Source organism: Ahaetulla prasina, chromosome 2 (assembly GCF_028640845.1).
Source record: "Ahaetulla prasina isolate Xishuangbanna chromosome 2, ASM2864084v1, whole genome shotgun sequence".
NCBI lineage: Eukaryota > Metazoa > Chordata > Lepidosauria > Squamata > Colubridae > Ahaetulla > Ahaetulla prasina.
The window spans coordinates 11140152-11163654 of NC_080540.1; the positions used below are offsets into that span (position 1 = coordinate 11140152).

The 23503-nt window shown below is 44.1% G+C and overlaps 1 protein-coding gene across 5 annotated transcripts; it reads left to right on the plus strand.

The window, feature by feature from the left end:
• Nucleotides 1-4538: 4538 nt before the first annotated feature.
• Nucleotides 4539-21645, plus strand: LOC131193465 (tigger transposable element-derived protein 1-like). 5 transcript variants are annotated; one of them, XM_058173635.1, is made up of 6 exons: nucleotides 4540-4687; nucleotides 6496-6582; nucleotides 6682-6990; nucleotides 13016-14909; nucleotides 17116-17235; nucleotides 20650-21645. In XM_058173635.1, the coding sequence occupies exons 2-6, from the start codon at nucleotides 6508-6510 to the stop codon at nucleotides 20661-20663; spliced, it is 2412 nt and encodes an 803-aa protein (XP_058029618.1). In that variant the 5' UTR covers nucleotides 4540-4687; nucleotides 6496-6507; the 3' UTR covers nucleotides 20664-21645. The 5 variants fall into 5 exon arrangements, with proteins under 5 accessions (XP_058029622.1, XP_058029618.1, XP_058029616.1 ...); XM_058173636.1 differs by lacking the exon at nucleotides 4540-4687 and adding an exon at nucleotides 5952-6318; XM_058173639.1 differs by having other exon boundaries at nucleotides 4539-4687; nucleotides 6496-6891.
• Nucleotides 21646-23503: the final 1858 nt, after the last annotated feature.

The window sequence follows — 23503 nt, forward strand, 5'->3', positions numbered from 1 at the left end:
CTAAATATGTCAATTTGCTAGTGTTTTATTTAATAGATATGTTTGAAATTTTTAACTGTGACTAAGACTACCCTTACCCAGGTAGACTTTGAGTTACACAACAGTTCATTTATTGACCATTGAAAGTTACAATGGCACTGAAAAAGTGACTTATGACCGTTTTTTCACAGCTACAACCATTGCAGCCTCCTCATGGCTCAAAATTCAGATGTTCGGCAACTAGTTCTTATTTATGACACTGCTGTGCCCTGGGGTCAGATGATCCGCTTTTGCAACCTTCTGACAAGCAAAGTCGAGGAGGAATCCAGATTCACTTAACAACCGTGCTACTAACTTAACAAATGCAATGTGTTGTGACCCAGGCCCAAGTAGGTAGTAGTAAAATCAGTCTGTGGCTCAGACTGCTAAGACAGTCTGTTATTAACACAGCTGCTTGCAATTACTGCAGGTTCTAGTCCCACCAGGCCCAAGGTTGACTCAGCCTTCCATCCTTTATAAGGTAGGTAAAATGAGGACCCAGATTGTTGGGGGGGCAATAAGTTGACTTTGTATATAAATATACAAATAGGATGAAGACTATTGCTTAACATAGTGTAAGCCGCCCTGAGTCTTCGGAGAAGGGCGAGATATAAATGCAAATTAAAAAAAAAAACAAAAAACAACCAAACAAACTTTATTAGAACAGCTGAGAATTAACGCCTTCTCAGCGTAGTCCAAACTAAATCAAAGCAAATTCTTCACAACACGATTCTTCAGTCTTATCACCAACCTTGGTCTAATTAGGCAAACTGCCAAAGGCTTTTCTTGGCAAAAGTTCAAAAACAGAAGACAAGAGATAAATGCAGCAAGAAAAGGCTGTCAACGTTGTTTTCCGGCAAGGAGCCCAAACGCTGTTGCTGGTCTTTTAAGCCTTATGGGAGGGGCCAATCATCTCTTGGCCCTACTCCTGAATCGTCCTTATGGGAGGGGCCAATCATCTCTTGGCCCTACTCCCGAATCGTCCTCTTTGCTTGAGCTACTCTTGCCTTCAAGAAGCTCTTCTCATGTGGGCATTAGGAACAGGCTCCTCCTGTTCCTCTGCCTCACTACTGTCAGCCTCTGGAGGCTCCGTAGTCCACATCTCACTCCCAGATGGCCCTGGCCCCACCTCTGCCTCTGACGCAGAGCCCTCATTCAGGCCTTCCCCAGCCTCCAGGACTGGCCCATGTTCTTTCTCAGCCTTATCGCTGTCCGACTCCGTTGCCAGCTCCGCAGGCTACTGGCGGACTACAACACAATGATTCACTTAACAACTGTGGCAAAAAAGGTTATAAAATGGAGCAAACTCATTTAACAAATGTCTCTCTTATTGTTGTGTCTGCGCCCCCCGAGCCGGGCCCCCTGCCAGAAAGTGACTTGGAAAGTGAGGGGGAAGGGCCATTAGGACTTACCTCGGGAGCACCAGCTTCTCTGGCTCAGCTCCAGGAGCCAGAGGTAGGCCAGGTGGAGGAGATAACGAGGCCTCCATCCCCTGACTCTTTCCCCCCCAGGACACGCCTCCAGACCCAGCTGATGGCAATCAGGCCTGGCTGGACCCTAGATTTCGTAGGCAGGAGAGGCGGGAACAACAGAAGCAGGGGTGGGGCAGGCCTAGGAAGTGCTGAATCATGGAACCACACCCCACAGGATATAAAACCAGCGAGGGCTGCTATGCCTCTTCTTGGCAGCAAATCAACTGCTTAACTAAGAGCTGAAGTACTGTTTGTTCCTGGGTGACTCATCGGCATCAAGGGAGATAACAGAGTCATTTGGCAGACGCTCGCTAGTTTGCTGCCAGAGCTGTTAGTGCCGGCTAATTAAGCCATCGCTCAAACGGAGGCGAGGGGGGACAGAACACTTATCAACATAAATTTTGGGCTCAATTGTGGTCGTAACTCGAGGACTATCTGTACAATCTTCTCTATCTCTATTCCTTGTACGAAATAGGGTCTTCACTTGAAACTGTCGGCTAAGCAGAGGAAGGTGGAATGACCAGGCTCTAAACTGAATCACCAATCTGAAGAAAAGAGATTTTTATGACCTTATGAAAGGTCAGATTTCTCCAGGAACAAAAGGAGCACATTCCAGGTTCACAGCACTTTGTACATGAAAGGCCCCAAACCTGCAGACCCCAATTTTGAGCAAGGTGGGGGGAACCTTCAGGATTGTGGGGAGAGAGAAAGGCCGAGGGACACTGGAGTGGGACTGGGAGAATTAAAGTACCAGCATCCATGGTTTTAAATGGAGTTAAGGCTTCAAGTTGTTTATTCGTATATACCAGTGATGGCTAACCTTTTTGCTGTCACATACCAAAAGTGGGGGTTGCACGGGAGGTCATGCGCACACGTGCCCACACCCAAAATTTAATGCGCCTGGCCCCCTGCATGCATTCCCCCCACCTGCGATCCCTCACTTTTGGCATGTGATGGCCCGGTGGGCCCAGTAGGCCCGTTTTTTGCCCTCCCCAGACTCCAGAGACTTTTTGGGAGCCTGGGGAGGGCGAAAACAGCCTTCCCTGCCCCCTCAGAGGCCCTCCAGAGGCCAGAAACAGCCCGTTTCCTGACTTCCGGTGGGCCCCAAAGGCCTGAAAATCAGGTGGCCAGCATGCGCATGCGCACTGGAGCTAAACTAGGGCAATGATAGCGTGCCCACAGATATGGCTCCACGTGTCATCTGTGGTATGCATGCCCATAGATAGGTTCACCATCACGGATATATACAGTGGTAGGATTCAAATAATTTAACAACTGGTTCTCTGCCCTAATGATTTCTTCCAAACAACCAGTTCACCAAACTGCTCAGAAAGTTAACAACCGGTTCTCCCGAAGTGGTACGAACTGGCTGAATCCCACCACTGCCTATATACATACCTGCCAGGAACCATCTTTATTCCAAGACAATATTTTGCAAAGAGGCTTAAAGAACGAATACTAGAAATTCAGAAGGGACTCTTTCTATTCCTTCCATATTGTGTGGCCCCATTAATTCTTTCCCTTCCAACTCTTTCTGAAATTGCAGGGAGGATCAACTTTGTTACACCTTCTGGGAAGAGCCTCCGTGGTATCCGAAGCAGAACATCCCAGATTCAGTCACAGTTTTGTTCCATACAGTATCAACCTTGTGAACTCTCAGACTTCCTCTTTCTGCTATGCATTCAAGATGGACAGATTAATGCCGACATTTGTATCAGTGGTGAAATCCAATTTTTTTTACTACCGGTTCTGTGGGCGTGGCTTGGTGGGCATGGCAGAGGAAGCACACTGCAAAATCCCCATTCCCTCCCCACTCCTGGGGGAAGGATATTGCAAAACAACAAACAGGGCAAGAAAAGTCGTAAAATGGGCCAAAGCTCACTTCCCAAATTTCTCACTTAACAACATAAATTTTGGGCTTAATTGTGGTCATATGTGGAGGACTACCTGTAGTCTGCCCTCAAGGAAAAAACATACACAAAAGAGACCTAATACATGATGGACCGATGACATCAGCAAATATTGCTGGCCCAATTGGTAAAAGAAAGCCCAGGAAGAGGCCTTCATCCTGTGTTTGGATGTTATTGTTAGTTGCAAAGTCTTGTCCAACCCATCACGACCCCATGGCAACATTTCTTCAGGCCTTCCTGTCCTCAATCATGCCCCGGAGTCCATTTAAGCTCACGCCTACTGCTTCAGTGTCTCCATCCAGCCATCTCATTCTCTGCCGTCCCATTCTTCTTTTGCCCTCAGTTTTTCCCAGCAATAGGCTCTTCTCCAGTGAGTCCTTCCTTCTCATTAGGTGGTCAAAGTATTTGGAGTTTCATCTTCAGGATCTGGCTTTCTAGAGAGCAGTCAGGATTGATCTCCTCCAGGACTGACCAGTTTGATTGCCTTGCAGTCCAAGGGACTCGCAGGAGTCTTCTCCAGCACCAGAGTTCAAAGGCCTCCATTCTTTGGCGCTCAGCCTTCCTTATGGTCCAACCTTCACAGCCATCCATTGCAACTGGGAAAACCATAGCCTTGACTATACACACTTTTGTTGGCAGGGTGATGTCTCTGCTTTTTAGTATGCTGTCTAGATTTGCCATAGCTTTCCTCCCCAGGAGCAAGCGTCTTTTAATTTCTTGGCTGCAGTCCCCATCTGCGGTCATCTTGGAGCCCAGGAAAATAAAATCTGCCACTGATTCATGCTTATACTTATATATATATATATTATCCACTTGACAAATAAATAAATTAAATAAATAAAAATACCTCCATTTCTTCCCCATCTATTTGCCAGGAATTGAGAGTGCCGGATGCCATCATGCATTGGCTAGACAATGATAATGATGATGATTGATGATTGATGATGAGATCCTTAAAGAGGCAGGATGTCAGGTAGGTAAAATAGGCCCCTTCAGGAGCCAGCCGTCTCTCTGTGGCTAGCAAACGGCGGATGATCCCCAGTTCAACCTGTGCAAAGGCAACCTGAGCTCCGCCTCCAAGAGAAGCCCAGGCCTCTCTCCCCTCCCGTCCGGAGATGGGCGGTGAGGCTGCAGCCCCGTCGGGAAAGGGAGGGAGGCGTGTGGCCGGCAGATCCGGGCGAGGAGGAGCGCAGGCCGCGAGGAGAAGGGGCCGCTCTTCCCGCGGCAGAGAGTAGCTGCTTGCAAGGAAGGAAAAGCAGGCGGGCTCGGGGATTCCCGGGGAAGAAGGTAGGGCCCCCTCCGGATTCGGGAGACGCTGGAGCAGCCGGGAAGTGGGGGGGAGGAATCACGTTTTGTTTTGTCTACCCCCCCCAACACACACACACACACACGTGCATGGCTGCCCAGAGGCTTTGCCTTGCAAGGTGCAGTTCAAGAGGCATTTTTGCACTTATTTTCAGGGAGGGGGGGCGGGGGCGGCGAGGGGGAAAAAATCCCTGCTGGATCTGAGATCTTGGGGTTCTTTTCCCGTCTGCCTGGTTGCTTTGATCCGGTTGTGGCTTTTGAAATGAAGCAGTTCTTTTTTTTCTGGCGATTGTCTTGTCTTGTCCCTTTTCACCATTCCAGTTTGGGGAGCTGCATTCGGGGCAAAGTGGGGAAGGGGGGGGGGATACCGGATTGGCAGTAGCAGCAGCAGCAGCAGCTCTGTGTTGTTGGTTGGTTGGCTGAGACAAGCCACGGGGACCTTTGTTGTCCTAGAGGTGTCCCTTCCCCCCACCCCCACCCCCCATTGATTAAAACAATCCTTCAATCCCTGTCAAATATATATCGATTTGCCAGATGTTTTGATTTAGGTGCCTGACTCTTGGGCAGAGTTGGAGGATGACATGCCTCCTTTACCGACTGCCTCGTGCAGTGACCGTTCTGGGGGAGGGGAAAAAAAATCATCCCTCTTTGTCGTTGTATACCATCTTTGCAGCGTTCCCTTGGGCACATATTTGCAATTAAATATATTCGATTTGCAGCCCTTCCTCCGTTCCATCCATCCACAATCATTTTAAAAACAACACCCAAAAAAAAAAAATCAAACTGGGCTGCATAATCTGCAATACAGCCCCCATCAATGCCCGACCTCCAGGAAGGGTGGAAGACCAAAGGCTTCAGGAATTTCCTAAATGCCCAAAGAAAGTCAGGACCAATTGAAGGTCTGGGTGATGGTGGTAATGAGGTGGGCGGGGGATAATGCCTGGGGCAGCCCCCATTCAAAGTTATGACTATGGGAAAAGAAAACCAGTTTTGTGACGGTCTTGCATTTTTGTCCCTAATCCTCCCATTTAGAAGATTTTAATCACGGCATCATCCCATAATCACATAATGGCCCCTTCGGTCTTCTCAAACTAGCCGGCAACAAACTGGCAGTCAAATTGTGATCTTGTGCTTAGCAACCTGCCACTTTTCTCTTTAACAATTGAAAGGAAGTGACATCATAACTCTGTCAAAGTCATGTGGTTGGGTGTGTTTTTTTTTCTCCTCTGCTTAGTGGCCCCGGATGCTTAGCAACTGAGTTTCCAGGCTGAACTGTGGTTGCTAAGCAAGGACTCCTTCCGTAGCCACAGTATATCTTTCTCAGCATGAAATAATTTAACTGGGCCGTTCCTGTGCAGCTAAATGAGACTAGGATGGGATAGCCAGGCATTAAGCTAAAACTGCTAAGCAAAGAAAGGGGTTTTTATACCCCTTTGAAAGGCCCGTTTTTCCCAGAGAAAGCAAAAAGGAATTTATTTTAGGCTCAGAGGATATCAAGGGAGCAAGGGAGGCCTGAGGACTGTGGGGGAAAAAGAAAAGCCAAATGACATTAGAGGAGGACTGGGATAATTGAAGCACAGACCTCCGTGGCTTCAACTGAGCCCAGGCTCCAGGTTATTTATTTATACATACCAGCAAGGAATGTGTATTCTAATGAGAGAATATTTTGCAAGTTTTAAAGGAAGTGATGAACGTTAGAGACATAGAAGAAGATCCTTTTATTCCTGGCACATTGTGTGGCCCTCATTAATATTTCCTTCTTCCTTTCCTTTTCTCTCCTGGATCTGCAGGAAGGAGCAACGATGGCGGAACAGAGGGTTGGGGTACCCAAAGAAGCAGGAACTGAGAATGAGGCAAGAGACCCCCTCATTGTTCAGGTCAGGACCACGGGGGACTGCTTGACCAGCAATGGCCCATCCTATATTAATCTGCAGTCCCAGGAGGAAATCCACCAATGCTGGGACTTTCATTTGCAGAAGTTCCTGAAAAGTGTGGCAGTGCTTCCCGCAACTCTGCCTCCCTTGGAGGAAAATGCCACAGAATCGCAGGCCTCCACGGGGAGAGACAAGGAGAATCCGCAGCAAGAGATTTCTGGGTGGTCCAGAGGCGAATCCGTGCTCCAAAGAGACCCGAACATCAGTGCAAAAGCTTGGACGGGCAGGGAAAAGCTGGATTTCTGCATGAAGGTGAAGGTGAAAGAGACTTTGAAGGAAGTTGACCTCGGGAGCCAGTGGCCCCTGCAGCTCAGGCAGTTCGGTCCTCAGGATGCTGAGCAGCACCAGGAGGTATCCAATCCCCAAAGGCTGAAAAAGAGGGAAAGGTGGGACGGGTGGGTGGGAAATATGTGGGGGTTGCGAAAAGCCATTACTAACCTGTGAAATGTTTCTCTAGCCATCTGAAGTAGCAGAGTTCAGAGTCTGTGTGTCAGTTTTGGTTGCAAGAGCCTGTATGAAAACAAGGTGATTAGGATAATAGTCTCAGAGCATAAAATACTGGGATTGGTTGTTTTTTTTAAGGAGATTGTGGGGGATTCTATTCGTCTTATGGGAATCGGACAGTTGCCCAAAGGAGAATATTATGTAGCAGATGATTTTGGAATGGATCCATAGGATGATAAAGGAGGATGGGTGAGGTTTTCAGATGTTCCCGTTTGGTAGTATTGCCTGAGAACAAAAAAGAAAGAAATGCAACTTTACCTTTGCTATAAAAACTGTTTTGGATGACCTATTGATTTGTTAAATTTATTAGTTGTCTCACTTGCTACTCTAGGTGGCTTACAATAGTAAAAACAGAAAGATGAAGTGTAAAGATAACAGTAGGAAAATAACAAAACAATAAAACAAACAACGAAAGAAACCATGAAAATACAGTAATATGAGATTAAAAGATGGACAAGGGGAAGCAGGGAATGCGGAAGAAGAGAGTGGGGTTTGCTGTCAATCTAGTAGCCATCTCCCCAGGCCAATTCAGGCTCTTGGGGAAGGATAGGAGGGTGGTTATAGCCATTTGTCAATTGCTTCAGATAAAGACTTTCCTGCAGAAGCCTTTAACTAAAAGCTTTCCTCTCTCTTAGCATATTCCCCAACCTGTGCTTTCCAGATGTTCTCATTTTCCTCACCCTGCACTAAATTAAAATGTGCCAATTTTTTTATTTTATTTACATTTATATCCCGCCCTTCTCCGAAGACTCAGGGCGGCTTACAGTGTATAAGGCAATAGTCTCATTCTATTTGTATATTTACAAAGTCAACTTATTGCCCCCCCAACAATCTGGGTCCTCATTTTACCTACCTTATAAAAGATGGAAGGCTGAGTCAACCTCGGGCCGGGCTTGAACCTGCAGTAATTGCAGGCTGCTGTGTTCTAATAACAGGCTTCTAACAGCCTGAGCTATTACGGCCCCTGCAATTTGGCGAAGGCTAGAGTGTTAAGAATTCCAGTTTGGGAACTCTTGATTACCATAACCGTCCTGAATCACTGGGACTCAGGTGGCTTATAAGTTTAATAAATTAGTATGTGATTGATCACACAATCAGCCAGCTGTTTAAACTGGATCGGGCATTTTTGTCCACCTGTCCAGACCTTCCAAGGACCTGGGTATTGCAGGTACTATGGCAGGATATAAACTGTTCCAAGTAAAGTTGCCTACTACAATTGACCGATGGGAATTTCGTCAGTGCTAATGGTGTTTAAATGGTGCTCCAGTTGTCTTGGCATTGCACCCATAGCACCTATTACTACTTGCTACTTTGTCAATGTGTTGTTTGAAGTCAATGCTGTTTTCTTGTAGCAGCTAACTAGGTAGTCCACGGTTTCTTCAGTTTTGCTTTCCTGTTGCTGTTTTCTTAGTTTTGGTTTTCCATGCATTTGTTCTTAAGGTTTGGTCTTGTGATGCCAGAATTGGCCCCTCTGTTTCTTTGTTCAACTTTCCATATCTTAACCATTATCAGATCTTCCTGTTATTTGCTTTGCTAATTTTTGATGTACCGGCCTCTTTTCCCTTCTTCATTTGGTCTTTCTTATAAGTGAGTTTGATCTCTCCGGTAATCAGTAAGCCTTCAGGGTTTGTTGGATTCAGTAGATCTTCTTCAGTGTCCTTCAGGTATTCTTCCAATGCCCTTTCTTCTTCAAGTGTCTGGTCTACTTGCAACATTCCATGGCCACCTAAGTTCCTTGATAATGTCAACATTGCTGTGTAGATGAAGGTCATGATTCATTGTCCTTATTTTTCTGATCTTCCTATCCAGCTTGAATCCAGTCCAGTATTCCAGCTGTGTATCTAATGACTGGAATTACCCAGGTGTTAATTGCTTTGATGGTGCTTCTTCACTTTAGGAATGTGTCCATTTCTAATCTTTTGCTTGACTTCATTGTGTTGGATGTTGTGAGCTTGAAGGATATCCAGGTATTTGGATACCAGGTTCAAGGTTGACTCATCCTTCCATCCTTCCGAGGTGGGTAAAATGAGGACCCAGATTGTTGGGGGCAAGATGTTGACTCTGTAAACCGCTTAGAACGGCTGTAAACGCACTGTAAAGCGGTATATAAGTCTTAATTGCTATTGCTATTTGTAGCGATCTTCATCATCTAGACCAGTGGTTCCCAAACTGGATCGGGCATTTTTGTCCACCTGTCCAGACCTTCCAAGGACCTGGGTATTGCAGGTACTATGGCAGGATATAAACTGTTCCAAGTAAAGTTGCCTACTACAATTGACCGATGGGAATTTCGTCAGTGCTAATGGTGTTTAAATGGTGCTCCAGTTGTCTTGGCATTGCACCCATAGCACCTATTACTACTTGCTACTTTGTCAATGTGTTGTTTGAAGTCAATGCTGTTTTCTTGTAGCAGCTAACTAGGTAGTCCACGGTTTCTTCAGTTTTGCTTTCCTGTTGCTGTTTTCTTAGTTTTGGTTTTCCATGCATTTGTTCTTAAGGTTTGGTCTTGTGATGCCAGAATTGGCCCCTCTGTTTCTTTGTTCAACTTTCCATATCTTAACCATTATCAGATCTTCCTGTTATTTGCTTTGCTAATTTTTGATGTACCGGCCTCTTTTCCCTTCTTCATTTGGTCTTTCTTATAAGTGAGTTTGATCTCTCCGGTAATCAGTAAGCCTTCAGTGAGATCTTTTGAGGGTGCCGGGAACTTTTGAGCTACGGAGATTTTAAATATCTATTTCCTTATAAGGGTGCCGGGAACTTTTGAAAGGCTTTCCAAGGGTGCCTCAAACAAGAAAAGGTTGTGCCTCAAACAAGAAAAGGTTGGGAACCACTGATCTAGACTCTTGTTGGGATAGACTAACAGATATTTTTGATGTTTGATAGGCATGGCCTGACTTATTCAGTATTCTTGTTGTTCAGTATTGTTGTTCAGAGTATTCTTGACAGAGGAATCAATGCAATGAGAAACACTTCACTGAAAGAGAGAAACACTGCATTGAAAGGAGAAACCAAGGGTGATAGTAAATCTCCTTGAAAGATTCCTCTCTTGATATTAACCTGTCCCAGTTTATCACCACTACCAGAAAATGTGTCTTCCGTTGTGCCATTGATCTTTGCACAACAGCTTCTGACGTTTGTACGGACTCCTGTTATTTCTAGGCACTTGACTATCCAATCACGTGGCAGGAGTCAAATGCCTCCTTGTAATCAATCCATCAACATTCAAGTTGATCCTCCTTCTTTTGCAGTTTTCCAGAATCGTCTTGTCAATTAGGATCTGACGTTTTGTTCCTTTGCTGTTTGAGCAGCTTCCTTTCTGCTCAGATGGAAAGAGTTCGTTTTCAACTAGAAGCTGTGGACTGCATCAGCCATCGTACCAGTTAGCAATTTTGACAGTACTTGGTAAACAGATAATTGACCTGTAGCTGCCTGGTGCTGCCCTTTTTATTGGGTCTTTTAGTATTAGGTCGGCAGTTCAACGATTCGAATCCCTAGTGCCAGGTAACAGGGTGACCTCCCGTGACTTGTCCCAGCTTCTGCCAACCTAGCAGTTCGAAAGCACATAATAAATGCAAGTAGAAAAATAGGGACCACCTTTGGTGGGAAAGTAAAAGCGTTCCTGAGTCATGCTGGCCAAATGATGTATTTGGATAGCGCTGGCTCTTCAGCTTTGAAATGGAGATGAGCACCACCCCCTAGAGTTGGGAACAACTAGCACGTATATGCAAGGGGAACATTTACCTTTACCTTATCAGATATTTTTTGTTGGTGTTAGTTGCAAAGTCGTGTCCGACCCATCGCGACCCCATGGACAACATTCCTCCAGGCCTTCCTGTCCTCTACCATCCTCTGGAGTCCATTTAAACTCAGTGACTCCATCGAGCCACCTTGTTCTCTGTCATCCCCTTCTTCTTTTACCCTCAATCTTTCCCAGCATTAGGCTCTTCTCCAGCGAGTTCTTCTTTCTCATTAGGTGGCCAAAGTATTTCAGTTTCATCTTCAGGATCTGGCCTTCTAAAGAGCAGTCAGGGTTGATCTCCTCTAGAACTGACTTGTTTGTTCGCCTTGCAGTCCAATATTTAATATTTAATATTATAATAATATAATAATAATATAATATAATAATAATATAATATAATATAATACAGGGGTGTCCAAACTTGGTCCCTTTAAGACTTTTGGACTTCAACTCCCAGAGTCCCTCAGCCAGCAAAGCTGGCTGAGGAACTCTGGGAGTTGAAGTCCAAAAGTCTTAAAGGGACCAAGTTTGGACACCCCTGATATAATATAATATTTAATATTCCAGATATTTACCAATCTTCAAATTACTGTTTTGCAGTTTGTTGCTAAATTGTTTAACAATGAATGGGTATAGGCCAGTCACATGTTTAAACAAAAAACCCATGCAGTTCATCTTCATCTGGTACTGACCAATTCTTGGTCTTCCTTGGCTTTTCTCCACCATTACTGCTGTTATTAAAAATTCTTTCATTTCAGCTTCTTTTTTTAGTTTTATCCGCCTCATCCATCTCCTTTAGCCAAGCTGTGTTTTTGTTATATTTCCCATATCTGCACCCAGAGCTTCAGTTTGTCAGGTGTTGACTAATTCACTGCTTCCAGAGGTCGTGGATGCTCTAACGTGGGAGGTTTTTAAGAAGAGATTGGATAACAATTTGTCTGAAATAGTATAGGGTTTCTTGCTTGAGCAGGGGCTTGAACTAGAAGATATCCAAGGTCCCTTCCAACTCTGCAATTCTGTTACTTCTGTCATTTCATTGATGGATTGCTAGAAACATTTTTGACCTTCTCCTCCTCCTCCTCCTTCTCCTCCTTTTCCTTCTCTTCCTCCTCCTCCTCCTCCTCCCCTTCTTCTTCGTCTTCCTCTTCTTCTTTTTCTTCTTCTCCTCCTCCTTCTCCTCCTCTTCTCCTCCTCCTCCCCCCTTCTTCTTCTTCCTCTTCTTCTCCTCCTCCTCCTCCTCCTTCCCTTCTTCTTTTTCTCCTCCTCCTCCTACTCCTCCTCCTCGCATGTTGTAGGAACCCCACCTTTGTCTGGCAACTTCCACAAAGAAAGTCGTCACATTCAGCCATAATATGCTTCAAATGATTGGGTTTAATAAGTTACGCAAACATCCTTTCCTGTTCAGTAACTGCAATCGCTCTCTTAAATAGGAAGCGAAATGGTTACTAAACAAACATGTGATCAAAAGATGCTGCAAAATCTCTGGTAGCTGCTGTTTCATTCGGATAAACTTTTCTCGTGCAGCAATGCCAGCATTACTCTCACTCCGATGTACGTTGTCAGGCACAGAAACTTGCATATATCGGTGGTAAAATTATTAGTTTTTGTTTATTACTGTTCTATTTGCGAGGGGTCCTCCTTTGACTGACTTCTCACAACTAACTCCAGTTTCATAGGCCACAATATACTGGCTCTTCATCTGGCAGCTAGCTAGGCGAGGAACTATTTGCAAACGCATCAATAATAAGCAGTATAAAAACATAACTTTATGGGATCAAATTTCTGCATCTGAAAATTCATTTTGCAAACGATGAATCTATTGAGGCCTTTTGAGGCACCTGTCACTTAATTAGTATTAGTATTAATGTTAGTATTTATTAAATTTCTATACCGCCCTTCTCCCGAAGGACTCAGGGCGGTTTACAGCCAACATAAAAACAATACAGCCAACATAAAAACAATAATTACAAACAATTAAAAGACAATATAAAAATCTAATTCAATTTGGCTAATACCTATTAAAAATCATTCTAAAAAACCATGATAAATCACATGTTTGTTATTACGTATATTAACCTGATGTTACTTTGTTTATTTAATTGTTTCTGTGCGTTTCTATCCCATACCAAGATGTCTTCAAAGAGAAAGAGCTCCAGTACAACCGAAGGAAGTAAAAAGAAGCAAAGGAAAGTCATCAGCCTCAATTTGAAGATGAAGATCATCAAAGCCTACGAGGCCGGGAAGAAAGTGACTAATATAGCTCAAGAGGAAGGCCTGGCCCACTCCACCATCTCCGCCATTTTGAAGGACAAGGAACGGATCAAAGAGGCCACAAAAGGATCATCGGGAATGACCACGAGCATCATAAGGAAGCAAAAACACCTCGTCCACGAAATGGAGAAACTCCTCATCCTCTGGATCGAAGATCAGATACAGAAGAGGCTTCCGGTGAGCCTTTTCCTCATTCAGAATAAGGCGCGCAGCATTTTCTCGACGCTGAAAGAACGGGCAGGTGACGAATGCACCGAAACATTCACGGCCAGCCGTGGCTGGTTTATGCGATTCCAGCTAAGATTTCATTACCAGAAAACACACAGATTAGGTAAAGCTGACAAAGAAGCTGGCAAACACTTTCCGGATGAACTGGATAACGTCGTAGCAGAAGGGAACTATTTCGCTGAACAGATATTCAGAGTGGACGAGACTGGGTTGTATTGGAAAAGAATGCCGGAGAGGACCTACATACACCGAGAAGCCCAAGCAATACCGGGGTGCAAAGCATTTAAGGACAGAGTAACCTTGCTATTGGGTGGAAACGTCGCCGGATTCAAGCTGACGCCGTTCCTGATCCTCAAATCAGATCATGCCTGTATGTTCCAAAACATAAACAAGGACACGCTGCCCGTTCATTACCGTTTTGATTGTAAGGCCTGGATGACACACGTCCTCTTTGAGGATTGGTTTACGAATTGTTTCATACCCCAAGTAAAGGAATATTGTTGGCAAGAGGGAATAACGTTTAAAATTCTGCTGCTCCTTGACAAAGCACCTGGACACCCCCTCCATCTTGACAGTCTCCATCCTAATATAAAGGTAGTTTATCTACCCCAAAATACCACCACTCTCGTACAGCCGGTGGGCCAGGGAGCTATCTCAGCATTCAAGGCCTACTATTTGCACGCGGTGTTTGCCAAAGCCTTTGCCACAGTGGACCACGAAAGGCTAACGCTGACTGAGTTTTGGAAAAGCTACAATATTCTGCATTGTATCGAAAACATCGTAGCAGCCTGGCAGGACGTTAGTGTGAAATGCATGCAAGGGTTTTGGAGAAAGTACTTGAAATGTTTTCCTCTCCTTGTCAATAATTCGGTAGGATTTGACCAAAACCAAACTGTGGATGAAATAAATAAGAAAATTTTGACACTCGCGAAATTCCTTGATTTAGAGGTCGATGCTAAAGAGGTAAAAAAATGGATTGCTTATGCAGAGGGAGAGCTTTCGAACGAAGAGTTAATTGAACTGAAAGAAGAACTGGAAGCCCAAAAGGTGGTGGAAGAAGAGGTAGAGAAAGAAAAAGAAAAAGTAGAGAAAGAAAAAGAAAAAGTAGAAAAAGAAAAAGAAAAAGTTGTCGAAATTGAGCCCAAAACATTCAGTCTGAAAAGATTGGCTGGTGTTTTTTCGAGTGTTAACAAAGTTTTATCGGAATTGAAACGTATGGATCCAGACGTAGAACGTTTTAGTAAGGTACATTGGGAAATGAGTGAAATCTTAAAATGTTACCGTGAAATATATGAAGGAAAAAAGAAAGAAAGGAATGATAAAGAAACCAAACAGAAGGACTGCCGGAAGGAAGTTACTCCTTCTCCAGCTCCACTTCCCCTCCTTTTGCCCTTCCCGTCTACAGGAATACAACGCCCAGAGGATCCACAGCCATCAACCAGCTATGCCAGCCGATTCGCTCTTCCTGAAAACACAGAAAACTACGAATGTTTTCAAGGATTTATATCCAATTTTATGTATGCAGGTACTGTAACTGTAAAATCTGATTTGTTCAGGGTCATGTGATCCTCTTTTGCGACCTTCTGACAAGCAAAGTCACAACAGTTCACAACAACCAGGTTACTAACATAATCCATGGCAGTGATTCACTTAACAACCGAGGGAAGAAGGGTCGTAAAATGGGGCAAATCTCACTTAACAAACGTCTCACTTAACAACAGAAATTTTGGGCTCGATTGTGGTCATAAATCGAGGACTACCTGTATGGGTCTGAATTTTGATCACGGGGAATGCTGCGACGCATGAAAAATGGCCCTAGGTCCCTTTTTTCAGTGTCATTGTAACTTTGAACAGTCACTAAATGAACTGTTGTAAGTCGAGGACTAGCTGTAGCGGGGTTCCTCAGAAGAAAATTGGCGGGAGCAGCTTACAGGAAGGACTTGTGAAATTTCCTGCCAACTTCCTGACGGGCTTTGCTGGCAGGAAGCCCTCGGCTAAAGTGGTACATGGCATTCACATGACGGCTGCTCCCTGGATCGTCATAATCTGTGCAGATTACGATCTCCTGACTGCACGAACACTGCGACACCTGGAATTTTGAGCAACTTTAACTCCAACTTTAACTCCAATCTTGGCAACTTTAAGACTTCTGGACTTCAACTCCCAGAATTCTGGGAGTTGAAGTCCACAAGCCTTAAAGTTTCCAAGGTTGGAGACCCCTGAGTTAGATCATTTGCAAATCTGCACATAGAATGAAACAAAAGCTTTAAAAATATTCCTGCATTTTAAACAGAATGATAATCAAAGATTTAAAAAGGTAATAAATTATTGTAGTGTACAGGTAGTCCTCAATTTACGAACAGTTTGTTTAGTGACCATTCGAAGTCACAATGGCATTGAAAAAAGGGACATGACCGTTTTTCGCAGTTACGACCGTTTCATGATTATATGATCAAACTTGTCAGCTGATTCATATTTATGACCGTTGCAGTGACCCAAGGTCATGTGATCCCCCTTTGCAACCTTCTGACAAGCAAAATTAATGGGGAAGCCAGGTTCACTTAACAACCGGGTTACTAACTTAACTGCAGGGATTCACTTAACAACTGTGGCAAGAAAGTTCGTAAAATGGGGTTCGTAAAACTCCTTAATGGATGTCTCATTTAACAACAGAAATTCTGGGCTCCATTTTGGTTGTAAACTGAGGACTACCCGTATTTTAATCTCAAAGATACGTTAGCATGAAAGAGATCTTGGAAGCAGAATGCACAAAATTTATTTTATTTCTGTATCAAATTTTAGAAATTGCCCAGTAACTGGCATGCCTAAGCTACTATGATTCTCACCCAGTGACCATTTTGCTTAATGACGTGGTCCCTGGAAGAGAATGTGGAGTGGGAATATTCAGTAAACCACAAAGGTTTTATATGAGGCAGCTGTTCAGGATTTGCGCCTTGTGAGTCCTAAAGCCAGGACAATATTCCAGTATTTGAGAGGCTGCCATAAAGGGGAGGGGGTCAATTTATTTTCCAAAATACCAGAGGTCACGACAAGAAACAATGGATGGAAACTCATCAAGGAGAGAAGCAACCTGGAATTAAAGAGCAACTTCCTAGCAGGGAACAATCAACAAAATGGAACAGCTTTGCCTTCAGAAGTTGTGGGTGCTTCATCACTGAAGGTTTTTAAGAAGAGACTGGACAGTCACTTGTTTGAAGTGGTATAGGGTCTCCTGCTTGAGCAGGGGGCTGGACTAGAAGACCTCCAAGGTCCCATCCAGCTCTATTCTATCCTAGAGATGTTTTAGTAGGAAAGAGTCTCCCATCACTGTGCTTTAGAGTTGCAGCCCATTATTTTTTTGTCTACTTTGGGGCCCCATCCACCTCTTAGTTCAAAATTGTAGCCCCATAGAATCTGGAATTGCCAACCATTTGGATAGGGCTGCCTGAAGCTACTTCTATATTTATTTAATGTGTGGAGGAAGAAAAATATTTTAATTAGGGACAGGCAAATTGCACCTACTCTGAGTCTGACGGAGCATGAGATTTGATTTGGCAATTCAGACTTCAGAATTGGCTCAAAAAAGTAAATTTTGTGCATTAAATGTCGAGAATCTCTCCATCTCCCCCAACACATTTTGAGCACTACGAATCACTGAGGGAATGAGACCATGCCTGGTACAGGAATTCTTAAAATTGAATCTACTTTCCTTTTTTTTTTAATTTTCCCAGGAGTCCCAAAGGATACAATACTAAAATCTCCCAAATTGGAAGAAGAGACTTTTGAGATACGGAAAGTAAAGATTCCCCTGGACATAAAGGAAGAGATTGATGGAGAGGCCAATTCACCAGGTAAGGATGCAAAGCGTGGATCATTGCAAACATTTCTGGGGTGCTTTGAGCCAATAGGATCCTTTGCTTCCCTTTTGGAAGCCAGGGAAGTGTCAGCATCTTGCTTAACTAGTTGGTTGGGTGGTCCTTGACATCTGATGGTCCAGCAAGCTGAGGAAAGAGACGGTCTCAGTTTCCACTGCAGAATTTTTGATTCCTAAAATTGTTGGTTGAAAAGGTTAGGTTGCAGTGGATAGGAAAAGACCTGCTGGAAAACCTAAAAACCTGCCCCAGTTGAGCAATAGCACTAGCGCTTAGACTTATATACCGCTTGACAGTGCTTTACAGCCCCCTCTAAGTGGTTTACAGTCAGCATATTCCCAACAATCTGGGTCCTCATTTTACCCACCTTGAAAGAATGGAAGGCCGAGTCAACCTTGAGCCTGGTGAGATTCGAACTGCAGCCGTCAGTTAGCAGGAGTAGCCAGCAGCGCTGCATTCTAACCACTGCGGCTCTTTTTTACTACTAACTCTTCCAAACAGCATTGTGAATTCCCCCACATGACATATTCAAGCAAAGAATGGCCTCTGGAATCCTACCAATTATGACCCTTAAGCAGTTATGACCTTTAAGCAAAAAAGTTTTCTCTTAAATCACTGGGGGGTTTTACTAGCCAAAATATATGTGATGGAATACCATACGAGTCAAACCAGGATGAGGTAGACTTCAGTATTCAGCAGGGTCTGACCAGTTCTGGAGAACCGGTAGCGGAAATTTTGAGTAGTTCGGAGAACCAGTAAATACTACCTCTGACTGGCCCCACCCCCCATCTATTCTCTGCCTCCCAAATCCCAGCTGATCGGGAGGAAATGGGAATTTTACAATAACCTTCGCCTGGAATGTGGTCGGAATGGAGATTTTACAGTATCCTTCCCCTGCCATGCCCACCAAGCCAGGCCCACTAAGCCAGGCCCAGCAAGCCAAGCCAAGCCACGCCCACCAAGCCGGGCCCACAGAACCTGTAGTAAAAAAAATTGAATCCCACCACTGGTAGACTTACTTAATGAGGTTCAGAATCCTGGCTTGAGCAGATGTATGGTGACACCCTCAGGCTGTGTTACTTAACTTCAAGGGGGGGTTAATGCACTGGAGTCTTTGCCTGTCACCTGGTGGAGGAGGCCAGCTAAGCGAACAAGAATCTAAGACACCATGGCTCTGAGCATGTAATATTGGACTAGCTACCCCCATGTTCCTAATGTCTGTCAGGTGAAACAATACAGGTAGTCCTCAATTTACAATGGTTCCTTTAGTGACCATTCGAAGCTACAACGGCACTAAAAAAAGTGACTTATGACCGTTTTTCACAGTTACGACCTTTGCAGCATTCCCATGATAATTATGATCAAAATTCAGATGCTTGGCAACGGATTCCTATTTATGACCCTTGCTGAGTCCCAAGGTCATCTGATCCCCTTTTGTGACCTTCTGTCGTGTCCCACTCCTCCGCTGACGGCCGGGTCAGGGAAATCCGAATCAGGCTTGCCTCTGCAGCTCTGCCCAAAGTCCTAGCAAAGTCCTCAGAGCAGGCAGGAGACCAGAAAGTGACTTCAGCAAGATAAGTTCGACTTTGCCTGACTCAGAGACTTCCAGAAAGCAGATCCTTTATATAGGCCATGGGGTGTGGCTCCATGACTCAGCACTCATTAAGGCCTGCCCCTCCCTTCCTTCTGTTGCCTCCGCCTATCCAGTCTTCTGATGCGAGGGTCACTCCAATCAGCAGCTGTTGGAAATAAACTTTCCTCAGGCTCACATGCTGTGGAGGAGGGGGAGGGGTCTAGCTGCTCCGTTTGCCTGGGCATGGAGCCAGGGCTGGGGCCGGGGGATGCTCCCTCCTCTGCAGCTTGTCTGGGCATGGAGCCAGGACTGGGGCCGGGAGGCATACATTCCTCCGTGTTCGGGAGCAGATAAGAAGGCCCCGGCTGCTGTGAGAGCGGGCAAGACACAACACCTTCTCACAAGCAACGTCAGCGGGGAAGCCAGGTTCACTTAACAGCCGGCTTACGAACTTATCAACTGCAGTGATTCACTTAACAACTCTGGCAGGAAAGATCGTAAAAATGGGGCAAAACTCACTTAACAAACATCTCATTTAACAACAACAAAAATTGTGATCGTAAATTGAGGACCACCTGAAATTTTATAGACTATGAGCCATCAACGTTGAGTATTAGTGACTATATACACTAGATAGGCTTTTGCCATGATTGGATCTGTAACTTAAGTCATGTCACAGATGATCAAATCCTATATTCAGAAGAGGCCAGGAAGTCTAAAATATTGGTCAGGGTACGAATCTAAATTTAGCCACTCCCCCACACGACTATTCAATTTCTGCCTGGTCATAACAAAGGGGAATTTCCCACCTTCTGGCCCACTGCTTTGTCTGCCTTTCGCACAGATTGTGCCTTTTGTGTGCCTTTTGCTCAGATTGATCAGGAATGAAGGCAGGGTGAAATGCTCCCAGTTCGGACCGGTAGCGATGGCGGCGGGTGGTTCAGAGAACCAGTAGCAAAAATCCCTGCCCCACCCCCCCATGCCCAGCTGAGCCGCGCGATCATCAGAGGTTTGTTTTTTTTACTTTTAAAAGCATTTTTTCTTCGGCCGAAAAAATGCTTTTAAAAGTAAAAAAAAAAAAAAAAGCCTCTGATGATCGCGCGGCTCAGCTTGGGATCGTCAGAGGCTTTTAAAACCTCTTCGGCCAAAGAGATTGTAGAAAAAAATCTTTTAAAAGGCTCCTCTGACGATCCCAGCTGAGTTGTCTGATCGTCAGAGGAGCCTTTTAAAAGAATTTTTAAAACCTCTTCAACCGAAGAGGTTGTAGAAAAAATGCTTTTAAAAGTAAAACAAAAATAAAAAGTTGGCCACACCCACCCAGTCACATTACCCTCACCAAGCCACGCCCACAGAACCGTTAGTAACAAATTTTACATTTCACCCCTGGAATGAAGGATTCTGGGAACTAAAGTATGTCCGCCTAGGGAAGGCTGAGCTTAGCTGTCATGTGACTAAGATTGGCTTGGAATATTTCATGGACTCAGTAATGATAGTTTGCATAACGTTAATGGGTAAGAGAGACCATCCATTGTATTTACTGGTAATTAAGAAGACAATTAAGAACACGCTCTGAGTAAAACAGGCTTACTCCTAGAAGAGACTTCTTGGTGATGGGGCCTTCCCAAACCAGAGACTTCGGATAAATGCTGGCAAGGCATCAAATGGGGATGCCTGAATTTGGGATTTCTTAGGTCAAATGGGAGGGGGAAGACTAGACCTGTGAGAAAACCCTCCGACACTAGAATTCATAGCAGAAATTGTTTGAAATGGAATTTATTGCTGGGAACAATAAGACATAAATGCTTTTCCGTTTCTCTTAGAATATGACATATGACAAGAAGATGACCTCATGGGAAGATAAAGTGGGAAGATCTGAAGAAATAAGACATTTGCAAGCATTTGGAATGAGTCAAAAGATTATTTTTTCTGGGGCCCGAGATTATAGAAAAGCCAGTAAATCCAGTGGGAGCACAAAGGCACTCATGAAAGAAAAGCCAGTGCTTTCCTGTCTGATGAAGGTGATCAAAACATAAATGAAGCCAATTTTCAGTTTGGGTGAAAAAGGCCGGAATTAAGAGGAGCCAGAGATGTCGTCCAACCATCCATGTTCTAGATACTCCACATGTGCAACCAAAAGGATAACCTGAATTAAAAACCCCTGTGAGAAAATTCACAACAAACCCTCTTTTATTCAACAGGAGAGAGCACACTCCCACAGCAAGAGAAAACTACACTTGCTCTGAGCGTGGGGAATTTTCCTTGGAAGACAAAGCTTGTGAAGCCCACGCGAATCCACGCAGCAGCAAAGTCATAAAATGTTCAAATTGCAGCATCGGTTTCTGATTAAACACAAGAAATCCCATGTAGGAGAAAAGCCATACAAATGCAGTCAACGTGGAAACGCTTTTGACAGGAAAGGGGGATTCTAGCCAAACCCCTCAGGATACAGAGAAGAGAAAAGCCACGTAAACACTCTCTGACTGTGTCAAAAGCTGCATTGGTCAAACATGAGAGGGCCCATAATAGATGAGAAGCCACATGAATGCCAAATCCAACTTGGTGGTCCACTTCCCAGATTCATACAATCACACAAATGCTCCGTGCGTGGAAAAGTTTCTGTAGTTTTTCCCTGTTTCATAAACGCACGAAAATCCATCTCTGAAGAACATCCTAGACGGCCAGGGTTGGTGTTCCGAATGATGGTAACAATGCAGTTTCAGAAGGACGATATTAGCAGACAATTGAGAGTCGAACACAAAGGGGCATTTTGGTGGTTTTTAAAAATATGGACACATTAAAATGTTTTTAAAAATGGACTTGTTCTGCATTGAAGTTCTTCGTTCGAGCCCTGGGATCGCAGGCAGATTAGAAATGACCCTTTTCTGCAGTCTTAGTAGTCATTGTCAGCTGGGATGGGCATAACCGAATAGATCAGTGGGTTGATATCTGTAAGGGACATTGCTCTGGGCCAAGTGAAATGCTAGCAGTTCGCACCGGTTCAGGAGAACCGCTAGTAATAAAAGCTACCAGTTCGGGCGAACTGATAGTAAAAAAAAAAAACACCTACCAGTTCGTCCAAATCGGTATTTCCAACAATCAGCTGTGCCGCATTATTTATATTCGCTAGAAAGCAAGAAATCCTGCTTTCTAGTGAATCTAAATCATGCGGCACAGCTGTTCCCCCCCATCACTGTTCTACTTATCTTCTTAAGCCTCCTTTTTTCCGCACAAACTGCGTTTGGTGTGCACTGTGCATCTGCACACAGCATGCATTTGGCGCGCACCGCACATGCGCAGGCAGCCAACAGGTGACAATTTATGAAGGATTTAACTACTGCTCTGGGTTGTGTGGCACCTTCCTGAATATATTTGGCCTCCGTAGAGGTTTTGAGAGAGAAGCTGCAACCTGACTACAATAAAACCTATTCAGTAGGGGACATTTGGGTAGCAAAGAAAAGGGGATTTTTTTTCTAGAATTGTCCTCATAGGTAATGCACCCGTTCCTCACCCTCACAGTTTTTCCAAGGCTTGATTATCTCTCCTGTGAATAGATAATCCTGTGGTTAAAATACTATCATAATAGCTCAGGCTGGTAAGAAGCCTGTTATTAGAACATAGTAGCCTGCAATTACTGCAGGTTCAAGCCCGGCCTGAGGTTGACAGCCTTCCATCCTTTATAAGGTAGGTAAAATGAGGACTCAGATTGTTGGGGGGGCAATAAGTTGACTTTGTAAATATACAAATAGAATGAGACTATTGCCTTATACACTGTAAGCCGCCCTGAGTCTTCGGAGAAGGGCGGGATATAAATGTAAATAAAAAAAAAATCACTGAAAATCGGGTGGCATACAAATGACATACAAATTGAATAAGTAACAATGCTCTTTATTTGCTGGTATTTTATTTTTCAGGAATTTATATGATTGCTCTTCTCATAAAAACAACTGGATGACAAGGGAAAAAAAATCTAAAAACAATTTAAATTGACAGAGTGCACCAGTATTTCTTAATCTTGGCAAGTTGAACATGTAAAGACTTCAAATCCAAGAATCCCCCGGAATTTGCTTGTGTGGGCAAACTGAGAGGTGAATGAGACTGAATTTTCAACATACTTCCCTTCTGCCTGATTAGATTCTTAAAAATTGGATTCCCTTCCCCCACAAGATCCTTGTGACTTTTAGGGTGGTCTTGATTGACAGGAAGAGTCTGAACGAATGATTTATTTAGTTTATTACTTTATTTATTTTGTCAAGCATGTATTTTATGACAGATACAAGTGTAAACAGAATTATAAATACATGTAAAGGATACAAATAAAAGAAAAGATTAGGGCAGGGACGGTAGGCACGCTGGTGCGCTTATGCACGCCCCTTACAGTCCTCTTAGGAATGGGGTGAGAACTACAGTAGACAGTCTAAGGTTAAATTTTTGCGATGGACCTACAAACCAGGCAGGACTTCAACTTCAATGCTGTTTCCTTGCCATCTTGACTTTGTTGATCACACTTGTCCTTGATGGAAAAAGTAAGCAGTCCTAATAAAAGTGTCTAAAACGAAACCAAGGATTTGTTTTAAGAGCAAAACTTGTTAAATGTTAAAATGTTGGAAATGGACCTGGGCCCATGAATACAGGAAAATATTTTTTTATTTGTGGGGAAAATATTTTGTTCTTTTG